Raw genomic sequence first — 24,092 nt, 5'->3', positions numbered from 1 at the left:
GTAGCCTTGTTTCCAAGACTTCTCCATACCCACGGGATATCTTGGAAGAAAATCAAAGCCATCCATCACCAGGAAAACATGGTCTACCTTGACATCTTCCTGTCTGCCCTGAGCTCTATCTCTCTCTTATATCTGGAACAGCAACTCTCCAGACTGGTATCTGACCTCTAGAAACCATGACGCTGGCCTCTCCCACATGAGGAAAGCTGGGAATTTACTAATCAAATGTCAACAGAAAACTTTATATAATTGGTAGATGGGATTGGAAAAATGAGTGTCGTTTAATAATAAGCACAGCCAACAATGAATACACTTCTTCCATCTATAACTGCATAGCTTTGTAAAGTATCTTGGTCAGCTGTGACGGCCATTAAAACCAAATATGACAGAAAGACAAGGGGAATCAGAGTAGTTAGAGGAGAACAAAGGGCTTAGCAGGAAAACCAAAGGAGGAAAGAGTTTCAGAGACAGGATCAACAGTGTCACATTCTTTAGAGAAATCCAAGCAAATTAGGATTGAATTTCTCGACAAGGAAGCCACCGGTGGGCTTTTGAGACACCAGGTCTCTCCTGTGGAACCAAAAGCTAGATTACAGGTTGCTAAAGAAAGGTAAAAGTTAAGGAAATGGAGGCAGAAAGTATAAACTCATTCTGTAGTCCTGAATGCTAAACCCTTCTATAGAGATTTGGGACATGGTATATATAGCAAGTAAATAAAAATTCCTTTTTGCTGCAGCAGATGTGCACTGATTTTCATAATATTGATTCTTTTCTTACAAGACAAATTGGCACAAAGTAGACCATCCAGAAATCCAGAGCATGAGCGTTTCAAAAGTCTTGATTTTCCACATTCAAAAGAAATGATGAAGATTTTTCACAAAAAATTTGGCCTGCATCATTTTCGTACAAATCAGCTAGAGGCAATCAATGCTGTTCTGCTTGGTGAAGACTGTTTCGTCCTAATGCCCACTGGTATGTATTTATAGATACGAATTGCTGGGAGTCCGTTGGCAGATGTTAAATGAAAACATCTAAGCTCTTTAACAAGAAATAAAAAGTATACATACATAGTCTATCAATAGCTGGGGACATAGAAAATTTTTCTACTGGGAACATACATTACATTTGTCCCTAATACTCTGTTCTTATTGTTAATGTGGGAACAGCTGCCCTCTCACTCTGAACCAACTTGCTGTATTGATAATGAATTGATTTGTTTCTTATGAAATCTTTCCCTTTTTCAAACAGCCTAATTACAGACACTTGCAGTGTTTTGGAGGCTTTTGCCTCATATTCAGTTGCCTTTGCTACCGTTAACTTTGGTTTTTAAGAGTTGCACAACTCCTTCTGGGGAGGTTATGGTGGATAAATGTACTATGAATCACCTTTGCCCTTGTGTATATTTATATAGCATTTGTACATTTAACACTTCCAGAAAAGATCCAAGGCACCATGTCACATATCTATTCAAAACCATTTTATTAGTGGACATTCATTAATTTTTTAAACTATTACCTACATTTCAGTTTTGGAAGTCTTTAAAATCACCCAAGCACACTAGCCTTCACCTACAAACCCTAATCCACAAATCTCCAAAATAAGGATTTGTCGATAAGCATGTAGCAAGTACTCCACAACAGGCTAATGGTTTTCTTCAAACCATTCATACTGTTCAGTGACAAATTAATATTTAACATTTAATAACTATATTAAGTATTGGCAAAGCTGAAAATTTTTAGACTGATTTATAGAGTGCATACTGAATTTTAATCATTAGCATTTCAAGTTTCATAAGCTTGCATTTAGTTATGTAGCACAGAGCTAAGCATTCCTTATTTGCAAATGCAATAAAAAGTAAATATGATTTCTATGATAGTAAAACCTCTAGGCTCTAAAACTCCCCAGCATTGACTCCTAACTCACTAGTGGTCAGACTGAACTTGAAAACCTGAGAATAAGCAGAGGGTCAGTTTGTCATCAGGTCCTCCTTGTGATTTTTCTCTGGTCACTTTCAGTGAAAGGCACGATTTAGAAACATGTATTACTGCTTTCCCTTCGTCCCCTGCCCAGTACAGAGAATAAGCCTATTCTCCTTACTTTAAGAGGATGTTGGAAATATGACATTAATGAGCACTGTCATTTCCTCTGTCAGTGCAGTAAATTCTGTTTATCTGCATTCTGTTCACTGGAACTCTTAATTAGCATTTCTTCACATATGTATTTTTGAGGCAGATATGTGATGCGGTGGGTAGATGCAGGCCAAGTCAGGGATCAGAAAACTCTAAGTTTGAAAACTGCCTGAGAAATATACTAGCTGTGTTGCCCTGGGCAACTCAGCCTCTCTTGCCTCAGTTTCCTTACACCTAAAATGAAGAGTTTCTAGATTCTCTAAGGTCTCTTCCAGCTCTAAATTTATGCGCCTGTGATACGCAGAATGATAGCACTAAGGCACTGAACAAAGATCCTGACAGTTACCTTCATTTTCTTTAATTGTCAGAAATTGTTTTTTCTTCTCATCTCCCTCACCATCAGCATCCACCCTTTGGAAAAAGAAATAAAACCCTTGCAATGACTATGCATAGTCAAGCAAAACAAATCCATACATTGACCATGTCCTAACAAAAAATATGTCTCCTTTTACATACTTTATCTATCAGTCTGTTAACTCTCTTTGAGCGGGTAGACAGCATTCTTCATCAGTCCTCTGGAATCATAGTTGAGTTTTGCATTGCTTAGACTTCTTAAGCCTTTCAAAATTCTTCATTTTTACAATATAATTACAGTGTAAATTGTTATCCTAGTCCTGTTCGCTCTACATTAGTACATGCAAGTCTTCCTAGGTTATTCTACCATTTTGTTTCTAACAGCCCATTAGTATTACATTACCTTCATAAAATTATAATTTGTTCTGTCAGTCCAATTCTTTACACAACAAAAGGAGTTGCAAAAAATAATGTTCTCCTAGTTCTGCTCACTTTGCTCAGCATTAGTTCATGTAAGCCTTTCCAGCCTAGCCTAGTCATACGTGTTTTGCTGGGGTTCCAGGGAGGCAGTTTGTCTTCTACACTGGGACTGGAAGCCTTACAACTGGCCTGCTATACCATTAGCCTGCTGAGCCATGACCAAGAGGTCTCAGTTGCTGATCTGTGCTGTGGCTAAGGGCCTCCCACTGGTTTGCCTGGACACTGCACTGGGCTGCACTCCCTTTTTACCCAAGAGACCTTTCCTGAAATCCTTTTAAGTTATCTTATGCTGGAAAATTGTTTCACTCCATCTTTCTGTGGATTCTGTCACTCCAGTATCCATTTAAAGGTTTGATTTAACATTGTTTCCAGGGAAAACTAGGGAAAGCTCAGGCAACTTCCTGGCATCTCTCTGCCATCTTGGCTCTGCACCCCGCCCCTCTCCCCCCTCCTTGAAGCTCTTTTTTAAAAAACACTAAACACTTGCCATTGTGACTCGCTACCACAATCATTAAAACCTCCCTTGTAGCAAATAAGTATATTCAAGCAAAAAAAAAAAATCACCTCTGAAGAGTCATACTTCGGGGTCACTCTTGATCTCATAATTGGTCCCTGCATTGATTTGTAAAAAATTCTGGTGTTGTTTTCTTTTAATTTTTTGTGGTCATCATGTAAATTGCTCTCCTGGTCCTGATCCACTCACTATCAGTTCATACGAGTCTTCCAGAGCTTCTCTGAATTCTTTAGTATCTGTCACTTCTTACAGCACAATAACCATAACATAATTTGTTCAGCCACTCTACAAACATTGTATATGACCTTTCTCTCCTCTGTCTTTTTACGTCTTTATGATATATACCTAATATTGCTATTATTGGGGTCAGAGGGTATATACAGTGTAGTCACTTGTGGAGTATAATTCTAAAATACTGACACTATTGGAAAAGAGCTGGCTCTCCTGTTAGGTTAGGTTATCAATTTGTGTTACATAGCTTGACAGACTTTTCTCTTCATTTATTTTTAGGAGGGGGTAAAAGCCTATGTTACCAGCTACCAGCTTGTGTTTCTCCTGGAGTTACTATTGTGATCTCTCCACTGAGATCACTAATAATAGACCAAGTGCAAAAGCTAACTTCACTGGATGTGAGTACAAATTCAAACCATTCAGTCTTTTCTTTGTGAGAGTAACAGCAGAGTGGTGCTATTAAGTAAAGACTGAAATATAATAATCTGTGATTTATTAGGTCATATTGATGAGATGTAAAGCAATTTGCACAGTTAAATACTTTGCACATTCTTGTTGCCCTTCATAAGATTATTAATCTAATTTTATTTGGATACAAAATTATTATTCTAGAAAGATAAGAGAACTCTTCTTCTGTCTTTTTTACTAATCTAAATTTATTTACATAGAAAGGGTTGTGTATGCTGTCAAGCCAGCATGATTCTCATTCTCTTTAAACACGTGAAAGGCATGTATGTTGTTATTTTCTCGTAGTGCATGTGGGCACAGCTTAGTCCTCATTGCACATTTTGGGTCACCCTCGGTATCATCACCAGCCACCCCAAAGCAGAGATCACTGTCACAGTTTTTCTTCCAAAGAAAATGGGGAGAGGAGTATGACCTAATGTTAGAACACTAATGTGAGATGGTTTGTGTTAGATCACTCTGAACCCCATAATGGCAACACCTTTCATTGTATTTCTGCAGAATCCTCCATAGAGTCATAGGAATTAGGGAATATAAGATGTGGAAAATATCTAACCAATCATCTAATCCAACCATCTCATTTTGCAGATAGGAAAGTTTAGACCCAGAAAGATTCAAGGAGAATGCACCCTTCTACCAATTTAAATCTGCTGATTATACTTCTCAGTCTGAGCTGGCTATATCTCCTTCTTCCTCTTATGTTCTTTGTTTCTCTCTCCCAGCTTCTACTCTTCAAGCTCCTGGCTCCTGTGCTGGGAAAAATACCTTCTCTGCTGTTCCTATTTCCTTTTTTCCCTCTTAGAAGGTCAAGGTCCTTTTGAGTTTCGCCTATTCTCCATAAATTTATTTGAGATCTTGTATCCCATAAGAGAGTTTTGGGTTTCTTGTCAATCTCCCAAGTATCAATTCTCCCAGGAGAGAAGAGGATTTATATAATATATACATTTTCTTTTAAATGTAGAGCTTTGTCCAGAGTGTCTTCCTTAGCTACCTAGCACCATTTAGCCTTCAGATCTTCTCTCCTTCTGACAACTACACGCCTGACTCTTTAGAGTCATAGAGTATAGTTTTCCAGAAACATTTCTGGGGGTCAAAGCTTATTAAAACATCTAAATTGGTCGCTATTGTCCGATATGATTTATGATTTTCAAATACAAAACTATAAACTGTATAAATTGAACTTAAGCAAATAAATATGTAAAAAAATATACATATATGTATATAGTTATGTATTTTTCCCTAGATTCCAGCCACTTACCTGACAGGTGATAAGACTGATTCTGAAGCTGCAAATATTTATCTCCAATTGTCAAAAAAAGATCCAATCATAAAACTCCTGTATGTTACTCCAGAAAAGGTTTGTGTTATATTGTCATTTTAAAACATGGTGTGAAAATATACTCTACTTTTTGAAATGTGTTGTGTCTGTTTTTCTAGATATACTTTCTCAAGTATATTAACTTCAGAAGATCTTCCTTAGCATTTATTTACCCAAATGCTAAAAATCATATTTGCCAGCATAGAATGCTTCCTAAAAGGAAAATTGCAGAAATACCCAGTTTACTGTAACTTTGTTTCTTACAGCGTTATTGCCTGAAGTAAGAAACTATTTTAAGTTTATAAAATACATTTTATTGGTAGCTTTTATTTTTACATCATTTTACATATCTCAATTGAGTCCTTTTCCACTCTGCCCCCCAGAGAGCCATCTTACATAATAAAGAATAAAAGTTTTAAAAAAACTTAGTAACACATTGAGGGGGGAAAAATTTGACATCTAGAATGCTCCCCAGCCATAATCTCTCCCCCTTTTAAGAGGGAGAGGAGGGTCGCCTTCATCTGTTATGCAGGCCAAGCTTAGTCCTCATAATTTCATAGCATTCAGTGAAATTGTTTTGTTATTTTTCTTTCTGGTTGTTTTAGTTGTTATGTATATTGTTTTTTTTGGTTCTGCTTACTTTACATCAGAAACGGCATGAAGTTTTATCCTTTTTAGGAGAGTTTTATCATGATAAATTTTTGGTCTAGGTCTGTGCAAGTAACAGGCTGATTTCTACTTTGGAAAATCTGTACGAGAGAAAATTATTGGCACGTTTTGTCATTGATGAAGCACACTGTGTCAGTCAGGTAAATGTTGCCTTTATGTTTGAAATATTTAAAAATTACACTTTGTAAAACATATACAATCCATTGAAATCCATTTTTTAGTAAATCTTCAATGAAAACTCATTGAGTGATTTTAAAAACCATTTTCTAAAGAATTAAATCAACTTAGCTCTTTATAGCCTCTTCTCATAGTTTTGTGATTTTTATTAAGATGAAATACTGACTGGATTTTGTTTTATATCATCTTTTTCAAATAAAGAGTTGAATGATTGGAAAAAACAAACTGTTCTTTGTTTTTCAACTAGTGGGGACATGATTTTCGTCCGGACTACAAAAGATTGAATATGCTTCGACAAAAATTTCCTTCAGTTTCAATAATGGCTCTCACAGCCACTGCTAACCCCAGGGTGCAAAAGGATATCCTAACTCAGTTGAAGATTGTCAACCCTCAAGTGTAAGTTATTGTGGAAAAAATTGGTATAATATCCCCCAAAACTATTCTTCTCTTTCTGAAATATAACAGTGTCCTACCATTTTTTAAGAAGGATTAAATTATATGTTATCTTTTATAGACATATGACCTTTGACATTTATTTGGCACTTTAAGGTTTGCAGACTATCTTTACATACTATTATCTCATTTGATCCTTACAACAACCCTGTAAGGTAGGTACTGCCATTTATAGATGAGGAAATTAAAACCAGGGAGGTTACCCAAAGCCACAGAGCTAGTAAGTGGCAGAGCCACGGGTTGAACTTAAACCAGGTCTTCTGAGTCCTAAATCCATGATCTTTTACATCCTAGGATGTAGTTCACCCAAACTGCTTCACATTCTTAATATCTGTCCTTCAGTATTTGTGATCATGGAAGCTATTCTCAAGGCACAAAAAAAATTTTTTAGCTTGTTCACATCCTAACAGTAAACTTTTTCTTATTTTTACCTATACAGTAGTCATCAAAAAATTAAAAATTATAGCATCCTACACATATTGGTTATACCTGACTCGTCTCACATTTAAATTTGTAATTGTACATGCAACAGATGCATGCATTTATTTTTCAAAAAAATTATACGTTTTTCAATTACAAATTTATATTCTCTCCCTCTCATTTAAAAAGTGAAAGAAAGAAAAACAACACCCTTGCAATAAATTTACATAGTTAAAGAAAACAAATTTCTGCATTGGCCATGTTCAAAAAATGTACGTCTAGGAAGCATGCTTCATCAGTGCTTTCAAATTGTTGTTGGTCATTTAATCAGAGCTCAGAGTTGTCTTTCTTTACATTATTCTTGTAATTGTATAAATAGTTCTCCTGGTTCTACTCACTTCATTCTGCTTCAGTTCACATAAATGTTCCCAGGTTTCTCTAACACCATCCCTTTCATTATTTCTTATGCACAATAGTATTCCATTACCTTCATATGAGGAGGAGGGATGGTACATGATAGTCTAGCTGCCACTCATATATCATCTTTTATTCAACCATTTCCTAATTGAGGGACACCCCTTTAATTTCCAGTTCTTTGCTCTTTTTGCAGAACTGTTTTAATTTGGTATCTCAGGATCAATGGTTATGCATAGCTAGCAAATTTCAGGGAATAGTTATAAATTGCCTTCTAGAATGGTTGGACCAATTCACGTCTCCCTCAACAGTATGTTAGTTTTCCTGTTTTTCCATAGCCCTTGTAGTATTTGTCGTTTTCATTTTTTGTAATGGATTGGCCAGTGGATGAGAGGTAGAATCTCAGAATAGCTTTAATTTGTGTATTTCCAATTATTAGTTACTTGGAACATTTTTTCATGTGAGTTATAGATATCTCAGATTTTTTTTCCTATTCTTTGACCATTTATCAGTTAGGGAATAGCTCTTATTCTTATAAGTATAGACAGTACTGTTATGGTTACATCAAGACAGAGCATTCTAGAAGAGAGCTCAAAAAACCATCAAAAAACCAAGTGTGTGAAGACAGTCTGTGGTCCAGATACAGTGTGTATTTAGATAAATAATCGACTGTTGATCTTGTTCATCACTACATGTAAGCAGTGAATTAGTCCCAGAATTAAGAGGAAGAGAGTAGGTGGGACTGCCTGTGAGAAACTACAAAGTTCCTTTAATGACTCCAAAATTCTTCCAGAAATAAAGGGCCCTCTTTTTAACATCTACATTTTATCATATCGTTTTATGACCTCTAATCATAAAGTTTTAGTCTGTGGAGTAGGCTGCAATGTGAAACAAATAGGGAACCACAGAAGACCAAAGTGAAGGATATCAATAAAAAATGTATGATCAAGACATTCAGTAGGCTGGCCATGGGAAAGAGTGAGGGATGACCAGTAAACACCTTATATGATCCGTTGGTATCCTCTCAGGGTCAGAAAAAAACAAAGATGACTTCGTCATGTTAGGATGGCTCTCCTTGAGGCAAGCTTGTCAGGGAACATAAGCAAAAATCACTCAGGATAGGTAGGCATGGATGAGCTGAAAATATCATTTGGGGGAAACTCCACAGTGAGAGGCCACAAATCCATTTGAACATTTAAAAGGCCATGAAACAATGTATAAATCTTGGGTGGAGATAAGGCAGAGGCTAAAGGTAAAAGGCTAGAAAGGCAATGTTGTTGGGAGAAGTAAAAACAGCAGCTTGTAGTGGCATTTGAAGAGAAAGGAAGAATGAGCTAGTCTGATTATAAGAGGGTTTTTTTTTTTAATCTGAGAATCTGCAAGTTCTGTATAAAAATAAAAATGAACATTGAAATTAGAAAACAATCAAGACCTTGTAAAATATAGCTTCCAAAGTGTATTGGCAGCTATTAACCCATACGATGTGAAATAGGAAAGTTAAGTAATTTAAGGCTTTTTCTAGTCTTAGTATTCCAATGCTAATGATATTTTCCATAGAATTAAACCATGGCACTTTAATGCAGAAATCTGATGAGTTTCAGAATGTCATCAATGTAATTTTCAGAATACAGAATTAAATATTTTAGTGCCATGTCAGTTTTAGAAAAAATGTGAGTAAATATGTGAAGTGCTACCTACATAAAGTTATAATAATTTTTTGGAGTATTTTCCCTTCCTGTTTGACAAAATTAATGTTCTGTATGTGAGATGTATCAAATATTATACTTTAGGTTCTAGTATGTATGCCATATGCGAAAGTCAATTTAAAAGCTCTGCATTGATATGTGAAAGCTTAAGAGAAAAAATAGAAATAATTTTCAGCATGGAAACATGCCTTATGTTATGTTGACTGTCAGTTAGCATACTCTTACATCAACTATGCTAATTATCATATGCCCAGAGTGTCAGGGGGAAATCAGAATTCTCTGAATAACTTTTGTGAAATTTTTTTAAGGAAAATTTGTGTTGTTAGTGAACACTGCTATAGACAGACAGCTGTGTTCTCTTATCCTAACAGTAGATAGACATAATGTCTCACTGGATTTTCATCTGGAAGCATCTTTTAATATCATTTAGTCCAACCCTCTGCTTTTAAAGATAGGGAAGACAAGGTCCAGGAATCATTGGATAAGATCTTGCAACTTTGTGAAAATTTTTGCAAAAGCATAGATTTAATATTAAAATATGTTTCTCCTACGTACTCCCTCATCAACTCTTTTTGTTAGCATTTGACATTTTGGAGACATTGGAGGCCCTACAGTTTTGTGGCTTTCATCGTGGATTCTCTGGTCTTTATTTTATTTCTTCGTTTTTTGGTTTGTTTTAGCTGTCTTTGATTTTAGTAAAGGCTTTTTCTTCTGGTGTGGCATACTTTTTAAAATTCTCACTTTGGTTAGCTCTGCTTTTCTACTCTCTATATTCTTTGTCTAAATTATTCCATTTTTCTCACACTTTTTTTCCCTTGCTATCACCACTTCCTTCCCTTCTTCATCCTTTGCTTGCTTCCATTTCATTGTTTGTGCATTCACTGTGTACCATTCCAGTAGCCTCAACCAGCTTGTCAAGTCAGTAGTTCTGTTTCCTGTTTGGATGATCACTGCTTTGAACTTTTGGAGATGGTAAAAGTAAAGTTACCTAAGAAGACTAAATTTTGTACTCTGGTCTTTTCTAGATTTAGCATGAGTTTTAACAGACATAATCTGAAGTATAGTGTGTTGCCCAAAAAACCAAAAAAAGTGGCATTTGATTGCTTAGAATGGATCAGAAAACATCACCCACGTGAGTAGAGACTTGTGAATTATGTTTGGGAGTGTTAAATAAATGTCTTTTTAATACCACATGGGATATAGGAGACTGCATATTAAACAATTCTTTTCTCATTATGAGAGCACTAAGCAGTTATTTATAGTAAGAAATATTTCAGCTCTGATTCCTGGAGTTGGTAAAACCCCATTTGGCTTGACAACAGTAATCACTAACACAAGATATATGAAATATACCACCTGCATCTGTATTGTTAACTTTCAATTGTGATTTTTTTTGAGTTGATAATTACTTTCTCTGTCTTAGCATCAGTGTGTATATTATCCAGGTTTTTTTGTTTCTGTACCCTCTCCCACCCACTTCGTGCTTTTTAATTGGTTATATGAAAATGAGACCTGAGGTTAATTTCATTTATCCATACAACCCTTTTTTCCCATCACCATGGAGAATTGAGACTAACTTCCTATTGTAATATGTTAAAATCACATTTTATTAAGAATCTACAAACAGGAAAATAGTTTGTCCAAGATCTTCTAGCCTGTCAGTAGACGAGCCAGGATTAGAGCTAAACACCCTCACTTCCAGTTCATGGAATTCACCCATTTGGACTATGCTTTTGATATGATCTTCCTCCATCCTTTAACAAAAAAACAATTAGTGTTGAGGTAAAACAGGCCATTTTTCTCAGTGTAAACTATCTTGGTTTGTTTGCAGATGACTCAGGGATCATATACTGCCTTTCCAGGCGTGAGTGTGACACGGTGGCTGACACCTTACAGAAGGATGGGCTTGCCGCCCTTGCTTACCATGCTGGCCTCAGCGATTCAGCCAGAGACGAAGTTCAGCACAAGTGGATCAATCAAGATGGCTGCCAGGTAACAGGAAAGCAGGCAGCAGGCTCACAGGAGATGAATAAGAGGGTGCATAACATCTAGCAATGTTTAGCAGATGAAAGGTACTCAACATCAGAACAAGACTGAAATTCAAATGGAAGATGGATGAACTTAGACTGTTTTTCTAACTTTTGTCATATGTAACTTTTATAGAGATAAAGTTAAAGCATTAATTCTGAGTTGAGCCAAATATAATGTTAACATAACGTCTAGCTCTGGACTCCTAGCTTTCCTAATGTCCTATCATGTTTGAAGAAAAAGTAAAAACTATGCAAATGAAATGATTATTTTTTTGTGCTACTTGATTAAGTGTTATAAATGGTCAAGGTGAATTCTTATCCTGTACTTGTTAGGAAGTCTTGAGCTGGCTAGATTCAAGCTTCTCTCTCTCTTCCCCACCCTGTACTCCCACATACATGCATACTTTTTTCTCTCTCCAGTCAGCTAAAGTGACAGCCTTGATTTTGTGCCTTTTTATATATGGCTAACTTTGCTCTCAAACCTCTCCTTCCTTAAAAAAATTATCTGAATATGTAGTGAGTGGTTTTTAAACACAAATATATCTTGGAGAAAAATAAAAGAAGGAACTAGTAACTAAGTAAGATTTCCCAGTCAAAAGATGTCAGATCCTTCAGCAATCTGGATGTTTCTGATTTTGCACAGTGCCTTATCATCATGTGCTCAAAAGATAAGCTTTTTAAAACGCAGTTACCTTTAAATATAACGTTCACAATTCATTATTCCACTGTTGTGTATATGTGGGCATTCTCTGGACATCCTGCCATCTGCAACAGGAGGCTGCATTATACCTTTCCTTTCTAAGAAAACTTCACCTTGATGATAGTGCCATGCATTTTTGTAAGGACAGCTCACCTGGAGTACAGCATAGTTACCTTTTACTTTAATAAGGGGACACATTTGCTGAGTAAACATTAGGTAAAATGCAGCTTCCTTTTCTGATATTAGTCACAGATGTAAAGACAAGCCCATGGCGCCTTTTCCTTTAGTCTCAACGTCATTTGCTTTTGAGATTCTGTTCTTGCAGGAGCAGCCTATTTTTTTGCAAAAAGGTATGAGTAAAAACATCAGCAAAATGTGTTGTTTTTTAAATGAGATTAATTTATTGAGCCCGTCTGAACAATTTTATTTGTATGATGCACCTGAATCATGTAGCTTTTTTTTTTTTTTTTACCAGATTAACATGTTTTAAAGTATTGTTGAGGTAACTCTTCTCACTGACAGATCATTTTCAGGACGTGAGAGATATTGCATTTATTAAGAGCTTACTTTGTGTCAGACACCATGCTAATCACTGGTGATACAAGATGGTCCCTACTCTCATGGAGCTCATATTCTAATTCATAAAAAAAAAAAAAAACACACATAAAGAAGAGGTAGAAAGAAGGGGGGAGGGAGGAGACCTGCAAGGGACCAAAGCAGTGTGGAGATGGAGCAAACCAGTAGGAAAGTGAGTCATGGCTGGGACTTTATGATATGGTGGTTCCAGCAAAAACTTACCAATCATCAGTTGGTAATTTATTCCTCTTGATTTTAAATTATCTTGTGCTTTCTGAAGAAAACTTTTTTTTAATGTGATTTAATTTTGGCACAGGATTCATTCTTCCAGTCGTCAGATATAGTATATTCAGCATGTGCTTTAAGTAAGGCATTATGCTGCTAGAATTTTCACTAAACTTTGATATGTCTTGAATTTGAAAGTTGGCCTACCATTAATGCAAGCCTGGGGTTGGTACATGGCAAAATATTTTAGCTATGAGGAAGGGAAGCTTGTAAGCTGGTAGTAAGATAAGCAATTTGATGGCACAATTCATGATTGAGTTATGGGAGAAGATGGTCATTATTATTCGATTAACTCTGAAAATGCACAACAGTTGGAACAACTTTTGCTCACAGCGTCTCTGCTCTGTTCCCTCTATAACGTCACAACCCCAGAAGAACAAACAATATGACACAAGGCTTCAAGGCTGACTGTCACTGATGATGGTCTTAGCTATCCCATAATATTCAGGGATATTTAGTTACAAGGCAGCTTCAGTAAAATGATACCTTACTGCAGTGCTGAGCCTCTTTACTTTGGAGTTTTCTGGAGATTGCATATTACCAATGTGAGAATTGTTTATGCTAATTGAGGTGACTAAACTAAAATATTGACCCAAAATGAATAGTTCATGAGATCATTTAAAAGTAAAATTTGGTGATACAACTCATAGAAGCTTCTGTTATTCAAAGTTTTCTTTGGAGACTATATAGAATAATAGCTTAAAACAGCATTAAACTTTTGGGACACCTCATGTTTTGAATAAAATGCAATCCTTATTTTGTCTTCAGAAGGAAAGCATTTTTGAGAGGTTTTGAATTTTGCAATAAAAAATTCTTTAACAAAAAAAATCCAGAAAGCTATTGATATTTTATTTATAGTTTTACTTTCATTAAAAACTTCATTATGCTTAAATATTATTATTCACAGTACTAAGCTTAGATTTTGTGAAATTTTTTATTACAGGCTAATCTTTTCTGATTTTATTTCAGGTTATCTGTGCAACAATTGCTTTTGGCATGGGGATTGACAAACCAGATGTGCGCTATGTTATCCATTCATCTCTCCCTAAATCAGTAGAAGGATATTACCAGGAATCCGGCAGAGCTGGAAGAGATGGTGAAATGTCTCACTGTCTGCTTTTCTATAGCTACCATGATGTAACCAGACTTAAGAGGCTTATTCTGAGTAAGCTAAAATTTTCTGTGGAACGTTATAGAGTCTTTAGTCTGTGTTCCCCTTGGTCCTGTTACCCTTAGATTAACACACGTTCATAGAACAACAACCAAAATATTTATACAGGGCATCCCAAAAGCCTTAGTTACAGATTTAAGCTTTATTAGCTTAAATCTATTAACTAAGACTTTTGGAACATTCCACATAGATAGGGAACGATTTTGAAATGACTAAAATTTTTTAAACTGGTACTAAAATTTAATGAGGGGTACGTTGAAAATTCCATTTTAAAGATTCATAATAACACTTTAGTATCAGACTTTGAAGGGCGAAATAGTGTAGCTGAGTCTGCATTTGATGTATTGATTTGTTGTGCTTAATGAAGGGATTGGAGAAGTTTTTGGCCAATATTAACAGTGTAAAGGAGTGACAGGACAACATCAGTAAGACATCTGGATCCAAGTCCTTCACCCAGTACTTTCTAGTTCTGTTTTTATGGGCAAATTACTATATTACCCAGGGGTTCTTAATCTGGGATCATGGACCCCATGGACCAACATTAAGAGTTCTGTGGTCTTGGATGGGAAAAAAACCATATTTTTATTTTCTCTGACCTCTACTGAAACCTAGCATTCTTTTTCAGTTATGAATATCAACAGAAAATGTCATACTGTGAAGGGATCTATGAGCTTCATCAGTTTGCCAAAGGGATCCTTGACACAAAGGTTAAAACTTCTCCTGTAACCTGTCTTAGCTCAGTGGTAAAATAGGAATAGTGCTACCTGCCACATCATCCTTAAACATTGGATGTTGTAGGAAAAGCACTTTATAAAATGCAAAATGTCATATAAATATGAATTGTTGTTAGCCTTGGGTTTTCCAATGGATAGGTAAAATGATATGATCAAGGTTACTGGAAATTATAATGCAATCCAATTTTAACCATTTTTTAGCTCAGTGTTTTTGGGAAGTGCATGGTTCTGTATCTTGTATAAAAAGAAAGTTCAGTAAGCACTTTGTTGAAGCACTTGGAGGCAGGAATTTACTTTTGGCTTGTATCACTACACAGTGCCTGGCACATAATAAATTACTTGTTGTTTGATTCAGTAATAGTTAATAGGTTAACTCCCATTACCGAAAGGTTTCTAAGAAAAAGATTTCCAAGTCCTATCTTATCAGTTACTTATTCCAAGGAAAACTTAATTTATTGACATCTTAACAAAGTACAAGATTACAGCTAAACCTGTTCAGTTCATTGTAACAAGATTTCACCTGTAATAATGTCAACAATTTTCTGATTTCATTAAATTATCTTGCTTCCACTATGAATAGTAATATTCATCTGTTTTTCCTCTAATAAGTGTATTTTTCAATGATATTTCTTAAATTTTTCAGTGGAGAAAGATGGAAACAGTCATACACGACAGACTCACTTCAATAATCTGTATAGCATGGTACATTACTGTGAAAACATAATAGAATGCCGAAGACTCCAGCTTTTGTCATACTTTGGAGAAAATGAGTTTAATCCTAATTTTTGCAAAGAAAACCCAGATGTGACTTGTGATAACTGCTGCAAAAAGAAGGTAAAATGAGAGGATTTTATTTTATGGTAGGGGAAGGGGTGGTAACTTGCATGCTTTGGAAATGAAATATGTTACATTTAAAAGATGAACAGTCAAGGAAGAAAAAAACATGGATTCTGCAAAATTAAGTATTACTGAAAACATGTTGTGACAAGTGATTTTTATGCTATTTCCTTTCCTGAAGGTCTGTAAAAAGATACTGGATACCTAACTCTACAGAATAGTTAATCTTTTGTGTGTTTATTGGTTATTAAGCTTAATTTTTAGAGTTTTTCAGTATTGGGGAGGTGAGGATCAAAAGGACACAGGTACGTGAAACATTCAAAATGAAGCAAAGTGTATTTGTGGCATAGGGCAAAAACTATTGTTCTCAGTGGAGTTAGGTACTAAGGTTTGTCCTCATCCAGGAAAATAAGTAGATTTGTAATTCTCTGTATGTATTAGACCAACTATGTTATTTTGCAAAATTAATAAAAATGTAAAGAATGCCAGCAAACACCTTTATCCAATTTCCATCTTAGGAATAGCTTGCTAAGTCTCATATGACCTAGCCCCTATTGTGTTATTATATTTACCTAATTATTCGTTAATTCAAACAAGTCTTCATTAAACCCCTGCTTCTCATTATTCTGAGTGCTCTAGAGTCTAGCACAAAGGAAGTAAAAGATACAGATATTTTGTACAGATAGCTGAGGAAATAGGACAGACATCTATGAGAGAACAAGACAGTCTGATTTCTAGGAAAGACCAATAAATTCAGCAGAAGATAGAAAAGAAAGAGAATCTGAAAATCTTATAATTTGTTGTTTTGTATAAATGGTCTTTTATGAGCAGTGTAAAGTCTAATCAGATGGGAGTTCATTTGAAACCCTAGGAGTTTGGAAACCAGTTGCCATCTAGTTATGACAGAAACAGTTGTTTGCTCCTAATAGGATTACAAGACAAGGGATGTGACAGAAGACGTGAAAAACATCGTAAAGTTTGTTCAAGAGCATGACTCACTGAATGGAGAAAGAAGTAAGAAGAATACGGGCTCTTGTGGGAGGTTTACCATAAACATGCTGGTCGATATCTTCCTGGGTAAGTTGTTTCCTTGGTAGACTGTATGTAAGCAGAATCCAGAAGATTTGTTTTATAGATACAGAGAAGAAAGCAGTTCTATATTCCTTTAATATTTAACAGTTTTATAACAATACAAAATCAGCTTTAGGAAATTATGCCATTATTTAACCATTTTTACAAACATCTATGTGAAAAGGATGCAGGTATTAATGTTTTAGAGGAAAGCTGTATTAAAAGACTGTTAGCCAATTTCATCACAGGTCAGTTCTCATCATAAACTTCTTAGAGCATCAAAATAGATCCTGGCCATGAAGTTTATTCATAGCAAGGCCATTGTTAGGAATCCTTTTTTCAAAACCTCTTTGAGATGAATGTGAAGCCTGCCAGAAAATGATGAACACCAAAAACACATTGCTTTTTCTTCTCTCTTTTTCCTCCATATTGTTTTGGATCATTTTAAGTGGGGTTTGGTTTTTTGTTGTGTTGTTTTGTTTTTTTGGTGCTTGATTTCGAAATTACTTCTGTTTCTTTGATGGTGTTTCTTTAGCATATTTTGAGACAGTTGGAGTCTATGTTTAATTACTGCTTAATGGCAAATCAAAACAATTCTTCCCTTTGCTGTATAAGAAGAATGGCATATAATTCACACACAAGTCAATTTTTTTATTATTTGAAATTTTTTATTCAAAAATAAGAATAATTTATATGAAAAACATTCAGCAAAACACTGTTGCTAAGGTTATGGAATTAACTTTGTTATACGGAACATTTCTTTGAATACTAATATGCTTTAAAAGGATTTTATCCATAGAAGTATAATATTTGTGAGATGCCACATCTAATTTTTTTACCATGAAAGGGGAAGGGCAGGTTATATAGATAATTTAAAAGAAAAAAACAGATCTAAAGATGTAAGAAACCTCCATCCATCCATTTATATCTCTTCTTGAGATTTTCTATGAAATAGTATGTTCAGGCTTAATCCATGCTTTGTCTAGTTCAGACTTACCAGTCAATTAGTTGTCTATTTGTGGAAATCACTAAGGGAGTGTGATATCAGTGGTGTTACCTAGACATGCTCAGTTTTTTATATATGCTATTCTTTTACTTTCTCATCAGGGAGTAAAAGTGCTAAGATTCAGTCGGGCATATTTGGGAAGGGAGCTGCTTATTCAAGACACAATGCTGAAAGACTTTTGAAAAAGCTAATACTTGACAAAATTTTGGATGAAGATTTGTACATCAATGCTAATGACCAAGCCATTGCCTATGTGATGTTAGGCGAGAAAGCCCAGGTGGTTCTGGATGGGTATTTAAAGGTAGATCATTTGAAATTTAAACTTAGCTTTACCTTCTGCCTGCATCTTTCAAGTAAACAAAGAGGAATAATTGTGTGTTAGGCAGACCATAAACATTCGTATGTTTGAATGTGTATGGGGGTGTATGTATATATTATAGTACATATTTTATAAAAGGTGGACCTGTAAATTTGTGTTCACTCTGTCCTTAGGAATTTCTAATCATCTCTCTGGAAAGTTTAAATAAAAACTGAATCAAAATAGTCCTACTAGGTACATCAAAATTTAATAGAATTTATTTGTCCATCAGATCACTGATACATAAATGATTTTCATTTTACTTAGAAAGCATCTGTTTGCTTATTTATAATTCAGTATATAACTTTTTCTTTCCCCCAAAGGTGGACTTTCTGGAAACTGAGAATTTCAGTGGTATAAGAAAGCAAAAGGCTTTAGAAGCAAAGATATCCCAGAGAGAAGAACTGGTTAAGAAGTGCCTGGGAGAACTGACAGAGGTCTGCAAAGGTCTCGGGAAGGTCTTTGGTGTCCATTACTTCAATATATTTAATACTGTTACTCTAAAAAAGCTTGCAGGTATGTATGAACCTTCAATTACTTGAACTGTAAATTAATAGGCCAAAAATTAATTTTACTAATGAATCTTCTTGTCTGAAATTCATGGTCTCTGGAGCTGAAAGCTTAAAAATGTAGTTTAATTTCAGTCCCGATAAAATAACCCTTTGGTAAGAATATATCTTGCATTCCCTTGTTTTTCATGTTGTTCTCTAATGGTATGCCTTAGGATAGGAAGTGTTTTCATGATCTCATCAGCTTCAACATTAAAATCTATAGAAGAGTTGAATACTCCCATAATTAATCATTTTCTTACAGATTCTTCCTTGGCAGTGGTTCATAATCACCCCTTCCTTTCCGTTCTTTCCTCACTGTCCTAGCCTAGTCCCTTTCACTTAACCCTACAGTGCTTGTAATGATCACACTGTTCTTCATGTTTGCAGCCTGTCCTAAACAATACTTCCATAGATCACATCACTGCCTTTATTTCAGTTCAGAAATTTCCAAACCTATGGGATAAAGAATCTAATGGGATAAAAAAATCTAATAAGATTTCTTTAGCTGACATTCACGTCACTCTGCAGTCTGGTTCCTGCCTAGATCTCCAGTATTATCTCTAGTACTCCAGTCAAACAGGTCTATTAATTGTGTTCCTAGCTAAATTATGCACATTCTCACTTGTACACTTTTATTTATATTGTCCCTCATGCCATGGATGCTCTCTTTTCACTTCTTTACCGCTTCAAAGCCCAGGCCTAGTACTGTCTTCTCCAACCACATCAGCTTCTCATCATTCCTGCCTCTTCTAATGGCCTTTGTGCGTACTGTGCCTCGGATGGATTGGGAACTTCACAATCTCTTGTGGCTGTTTTTAAATATTTTTATGTATTTTTAGTCCCTGTTGCTTAATTTGTAGTATTTATCTAATAAATGTTTGACAGGAATCTGATTTCTGTTTATTTTATGCCTGTACCCAGAGTCTTTATCTTCGGATCCTGAGGTTTTACTTCAGATTGATGGTGTTACAGAAGACAAACTGGAAAAATACGGTGCTGAGGTGATTTCAGTGCTCCAGAAATACTCTGAGCACACATTGCCAGGTTCAGTATCTCTTTGTATTCAATATTTTATTTTGTTTGCTTATATAATCTCTTAAAAAATAAACCCCCTGGATAAGTGCATAGCTTTTTTACTTTCTGTTGAATGTTTACACTTTGACATAGAGATCCAGACCTGTCAACACCGAAAGCATGTTATTCAGTATAAGGATAGGTCCCTTTAAAAGTTATGCTTGTTCTTAAAAGCCGTCAGGGTACCCAGTACACTAGAATATAACTTAATTATCACCTTAGAGAGCTGAAGGTGGGACCGTGGAACAGCATAATGTAGTAGAAAAAGTAACCAAAGTTAACAGACCTCATTAAGCTCCCACAATGTGGCAGGCAATGTGCTGGGCCCTTGGATACAAAAATCCCTATTCCCAAGCAAGTTACATTCTAACGGGAAGGACAAGAAGTACTCAAGCGTATGCGTGTCTCTGTGTGTGCGTGTGTGTGTGTGTGTACACACAAAATAAATATGAAGAGAATAAATAGAAATCTGTCCAAGATAATATGGGAAGGAGGGCATGAGCAGCAAGGAAAATCAGTAAAGAGCATGAAGAAGGTTGTGCTTGAGTTCTATTTTTGAAGGAAGGGAGATATTCTTTGAGGCAGAGCTGAGGAGGGAATGCATTCTAGAAATGTCACTATAATGACAGATGAAAAGATGGAGATGTCTTATGAGGAACAAAGAAGAGGAAACCATTGTGGCTGGATTAGAAAGTGCCAGAGGGACAGTAATGTCCAGTGACACTGAAAAATAGCTTGGGACCAGGACCAGATTATGAAAGTCTCATATGTTATCCTAAAGGCAGTAGGAACCACTGGAGCCGAATGAGTATGGCAGTAACATGGACACATCTTTGCTTGATGAAAATACTTAGGCAGAAGTATATAAGATGGACATGAGAGACTTGAGGAGTCATCCAGGCAAGAGAACCTTAACTGGGTGATATCTGTGAGCAGAGAGACGGAGTCAGATGTAAGAGGTGTTACTGAGATAGAAGCAGCAAGATCTGTCTATTAATTAAATATGTGGGAGAAAACAAAAGAAGGCAAAACGATGCTAAGATTGTTCACAAGGGAGACTAGAAGGATGACCTTATATTCTACGCGAAAAAGGGAAGTTTGGAAGGAGGTGAGTTTAGGGAGAAAGACAAGTTCAGCCTTGGCCATGTTGAGTTCAAGATGTCTCTGGGACATCTGATTTGACACGTCTGGTAGGCAGCTGGTGAAAGGGAACTGAAGCTCAAGGAAGAGACTGGACTGGATATAGACCTGGGAGTTCAACGAAGAGAAACGAGAGAGGGAAGAGAGAGGGGAAGAGGACAGAGCCTGGAGGAGCCCTAGCGAGGGGACATCAGACTTTTTGGAGGAAGAGCAGGTCAGAGGCAGGTCATGAAAACCACAAGGAGAAAGAAGAGTGGCGAGTCCTGTCTAATGCAGCCAAGGAGTAAAGAAGGTTGAATACTGAGAAAAGACTCTTCGGAAAGTAAGAGATAGCAACTTTATTATTTTTTCTATTCAATATTATTTATTATTATTATTAAAGTTTCCAACAAAAATTCCAAAAGTCCAGTGAAGAAAGGATTTTGAAGTGTAATAAAATAATTAAATTTTAAAATACTGTTAATTTAATCTTTATTTCTTCCTTTATAATGGATATAACAGATTAGTACTATATTATATGAGATAGTAACTTTAGAGCAGTTTCAGTTGAGTGAGTGAATGAGAGAGGAAGTAGAGGCAATGAGGGGAAACAGTTTTTCCAAGGAGTCTGGCTAAGAGAGGTAAGAGATCCAGAACAGCAGGCTGGTGCTATGAAACTTGGGCATGTTTTAGTTACATAACAAAGGATAGGGAAAGATTGGAAATTGCAGGGGGACAGAGTGGGAGTCGGGGAGATACAGTCTATTCTGGAGAGGATGTTGTGTCATCAGGTCCAGGGAGAAGAGGAAGCTGTTCATTATGGAATGAGATCCCAGAAAGCCCAGTGGAAGGCTTTAGTGAGTTTGAAGGAAGGCATGGGAAAGGTAGGGTCGAAAAGTATAGGAATGAAATAACAGAAGGTAGGAATCAGCCAATGATTTATGCAGGATCGTTATGGATGATAATTCTAATTTAGCTATTAATTAACTATGTGATCTTGGGAAAACTACATATGGCTTGTCTGTGCCACAGTTTCGCTGTCGACAGGGTCATCTACTTTTAGGAATAATGTAAAGATAAAGTAAAAAACTAGATCAGGATTTTTGTCAGAAGAACATACATTATAAAATCTGTGTATCCTCTGTCCATAAAAATACCTGTTACAAAAATTCCTGAGAAATATAACTATTTCTAAGCATTTGATTAAGCATTATCAAAAGATTCCTATAGCTACTGTCCCCTAGATAGTCATTATTACTAAACTTTAATAAGGGGACTGTTGGGAATGAAAACTATTTTGGCATATGCCAAAAGAATAGTTTTTTATGTTTTCCCTCTAATATGTTGCCTTCTAATTAGACACAATGTCAAGATCCAGTTTTCATGTTTTTATCCACTTCTGCAGATAGTTTCTTTTTGAAACTAGGTTCCCAGAGTATCTTAGATAGGGATAGGGACTCAAACCTTTACTGGTACAGGTTAGCACCTTCTTTACAATTTATAGTCTTAAAGAGATGATTTATCCAGGGTCATGCAGCCAGTATGTAATAGGCAAGATTTGAACCCAGGTCTTCCTAACTTCCCTAAACTGTCAAGGGTACTACCATCCTTCTAGTCATTCAGGCTCACAATCTGTTTCAAGTCTTGTCATTTCTACCTTCAAAGTCTCTCTCATACACTCCCTTTTCTCCTCAGACAGGAACAGACCATCATCACTTTATACCTGGACTATTACAATAGCCTGCTAGTTGCTTTTCCAAGCATCTCCCCATTTCAGACCATTCTCCACTCAGCCAAAGGGATCTTTCTAAAGCATAGTTTAACCATGTTACTCCCCTCGTCAATAAATTCCAGTGACTTCCTATCACCTCCAGGATCAAATCTCTTCAACTTTTAAAACCCTTTATTAGCTTGTTCTATCCTACTTTTCTGGTCTTTTTACACCTTACTCCCAACATGTATTTTGATCCAGTGACTTGATCCAGCTTCCTTACTACTCCTCCCATAAAACACTCCCTCTTCATATTCATTCATTTTCACTGACTATCCCTCATGTCTGAAATTCTTGCCGCCTCATCTCTGTCTCTTGACTTCCTTCAAACCTCAAAATCCTACCTTCTGCAAAAAGTCTTTTTTGTTCTTCCTTAATATTAGCACCTTTCCTCTGGAATAATCTCCCATTTACCCTGTATATATCTTGTTTGTACATAATTGTTTGCCTGTTGTCTCCACCCATCCCCTTCCATTAGACTGTGAGGGTGGCACCATAGTAAATGCCTAATAAATGCTTGTTGAACAGCTTCTTGACTTAAGCCTAGCTCAGTCCCCTATGCCTAAGAACTTTTTCAGGTTTTCTTTTCCAAAACACCAGTGTTTTATTGGTGTTGATTTCTTTATCGTAGCACTGTCCCTCCCCAACGATTCCTCTGATGAAACCTCTTTTAATGAACAACCCCCACTAGGCAACACATACCAACACATTGCCCATATCTGATAGTATGTATCTTGTTTATAGCTATTGTCCACTGTTTGCCAAGAAGAGGGAGGCTTGTTTCACTGGCAGTCTCCTGGAGTTAAGATTGGTCAGTGTTCATGAGAGTTCTCCATCATTATTTTTTTTATTTTCTGATAAAAAATGTTTTTGAGAAGTAGAGCTAACATAATCCTCTTAATGTATTATTTGTGTTATCCAAAATTGAGCTTTACTTTGAATGCACAAAGAAAATAGATTAGACATTGTGTAGTTACAAACTCGAATCATCAAATGTTAATGCTGAAAGGCCCCTTAAAGATCATCTCATCCTTCCCCCCTCAGTTTAAGGATAAACACACTGAGACCCAAAGGCTTTTAATGACATGCTCAGAGTAACACTGCTAGAGGTAACAGAACCAGGTTTAGAACCCTGATTTCCTAACTCTCAGCCAAGATTTTTTTCATTACACTGTACTGTCTATCTTTCTGCCTCTCATGAAGAGGAATTATCGTTAGTGTGGCAAATATTTGGAAGCTGCTTAGGTGTAGATGAAATAGGACCGTAATGGATGGTGAACCCTGCCCTCTATGCTAGTGATAACATGAAGATTCATCCATATGGTTCTTAAGACTTCTTCCCCATCCCCTGCCCTGGCTTACCAACCAATCAACAAACGATTTTCTTTATAAATAGAAATAGAGTCACAATTGTTTTCTGCAGACAAATTCCAAGTATTCTGAAGTGCAAATCATTTTGTAAATTATTATTGTCACAGA

At 36.1% G+C, this 24,092-nt stretch overlaps 1 protein-coding gene and 1 long non-coding RNA gene across 4 annotated transcripts in view; one reads left to right on the top strand and one right to left on the bottom strand.

The window, feature by feature from the left end:
* The window catches only part of LOC140510303 (uncharacterized), a 133,012-nt gene that overhangs the window by 9,056 nt on the left and 99,864 nt on the right, over positions 1 to 24,092 (bottom strand). Inside the window, exons 1-2 of one of the 2 annotated variants that reach the window (XR_011969182.1) lie at positions 11,254 to 11,336; positions 2,476 to 2,540 (exon numbers count right to left, since the gene is read on the bottom strand). This is a non-coding gene — a long non-coding RNA (uncharacterized lncRNA). Of the gene's footprint in view, positions 1 to 2,475; positions 2,541 to 11,253; positions 11,337 to 24,092 lie in introns of those variants that run through there. The other variant, XR_011969181.1, reaches the window with a different exon arrangement.
* BLM (BLM RecQ like helicase) overlaps positions 1 to 24,092 on the top strand; it is a 59,633-nt gene that overhangs the window by 30,156 nt on the left and 5,385 nt on the right. For both annotated transcript variants that reach the window (XM_072618753.1, XM_072618744.1), the window contains 13 exons: positions 781 to 972; positions 3,988 to 4,106; positions 5,417 to 5,530; positions 6,202 to 6,300; positions 6,585 to 6,733; positions 10,356 to 10,462; positions 11,162 to 11,322; positions 13,891 to 14,086; positions 15,470 to 15,660; positions 16,593 to 16,740; positions 17,842 to 18,041; positions 18,422 to 18,614; positions 19,571 to 19,693. In XM_072618753.1, the coding sequence (XP_072474854.1) occupies positions 781 to 972; positions 3,988 to 4,106; positions 5,417 to 5,530; positions 6,202 to 6,300; positions 6,585 to 6,733; positions 10,356 to 10,462; positions 11,162 to 11,322; positions 13,891 to 14,086; positions 15,470 to 15,660; positions 16,593 to 16,740; positions 17,842 to 18,041; positions 18,422 to 18,614; positions 19,571 to 19,693 (1,992 nt within the window). The remainder of the gene's footprint in view (positions 1 to 780; positions 973 to 3,987; positions 4,107 to 5,416; positions 5,531 to 6,201; positions 6,301 to 6,584; positions 6,734 to 10,355; positions 10,463 to 11,161; positions 11,323 to 13,890; positions 14,087 to 15,469; positions 15,661 to 16,592; positions 16,741 to 17,841; positions 18,042 to 18,421; positions 18,615 to 19,570; positions 19,694 to 24,092) is intronic.

This window comes from Notamacropus eugenii, chromosome 1 (genome assembly GCF_028372415.1).
Source record: "Notamacropus eugenii isolate mMacEug1 chromosome 1, mMacEug1.pri_v2, whole genome shotgun sequence".
Classification (NCBI taxonomy): domain Eukaryota; kingdom Metazoa; phylum Chordata; class Mammalia; order Diprotodontia; family Macropodidae; genus Notamacropus; species Notamacropus eugenii.
This window is presented reverse-complemented; position numbering and strand designations above follow the sequence as displayed.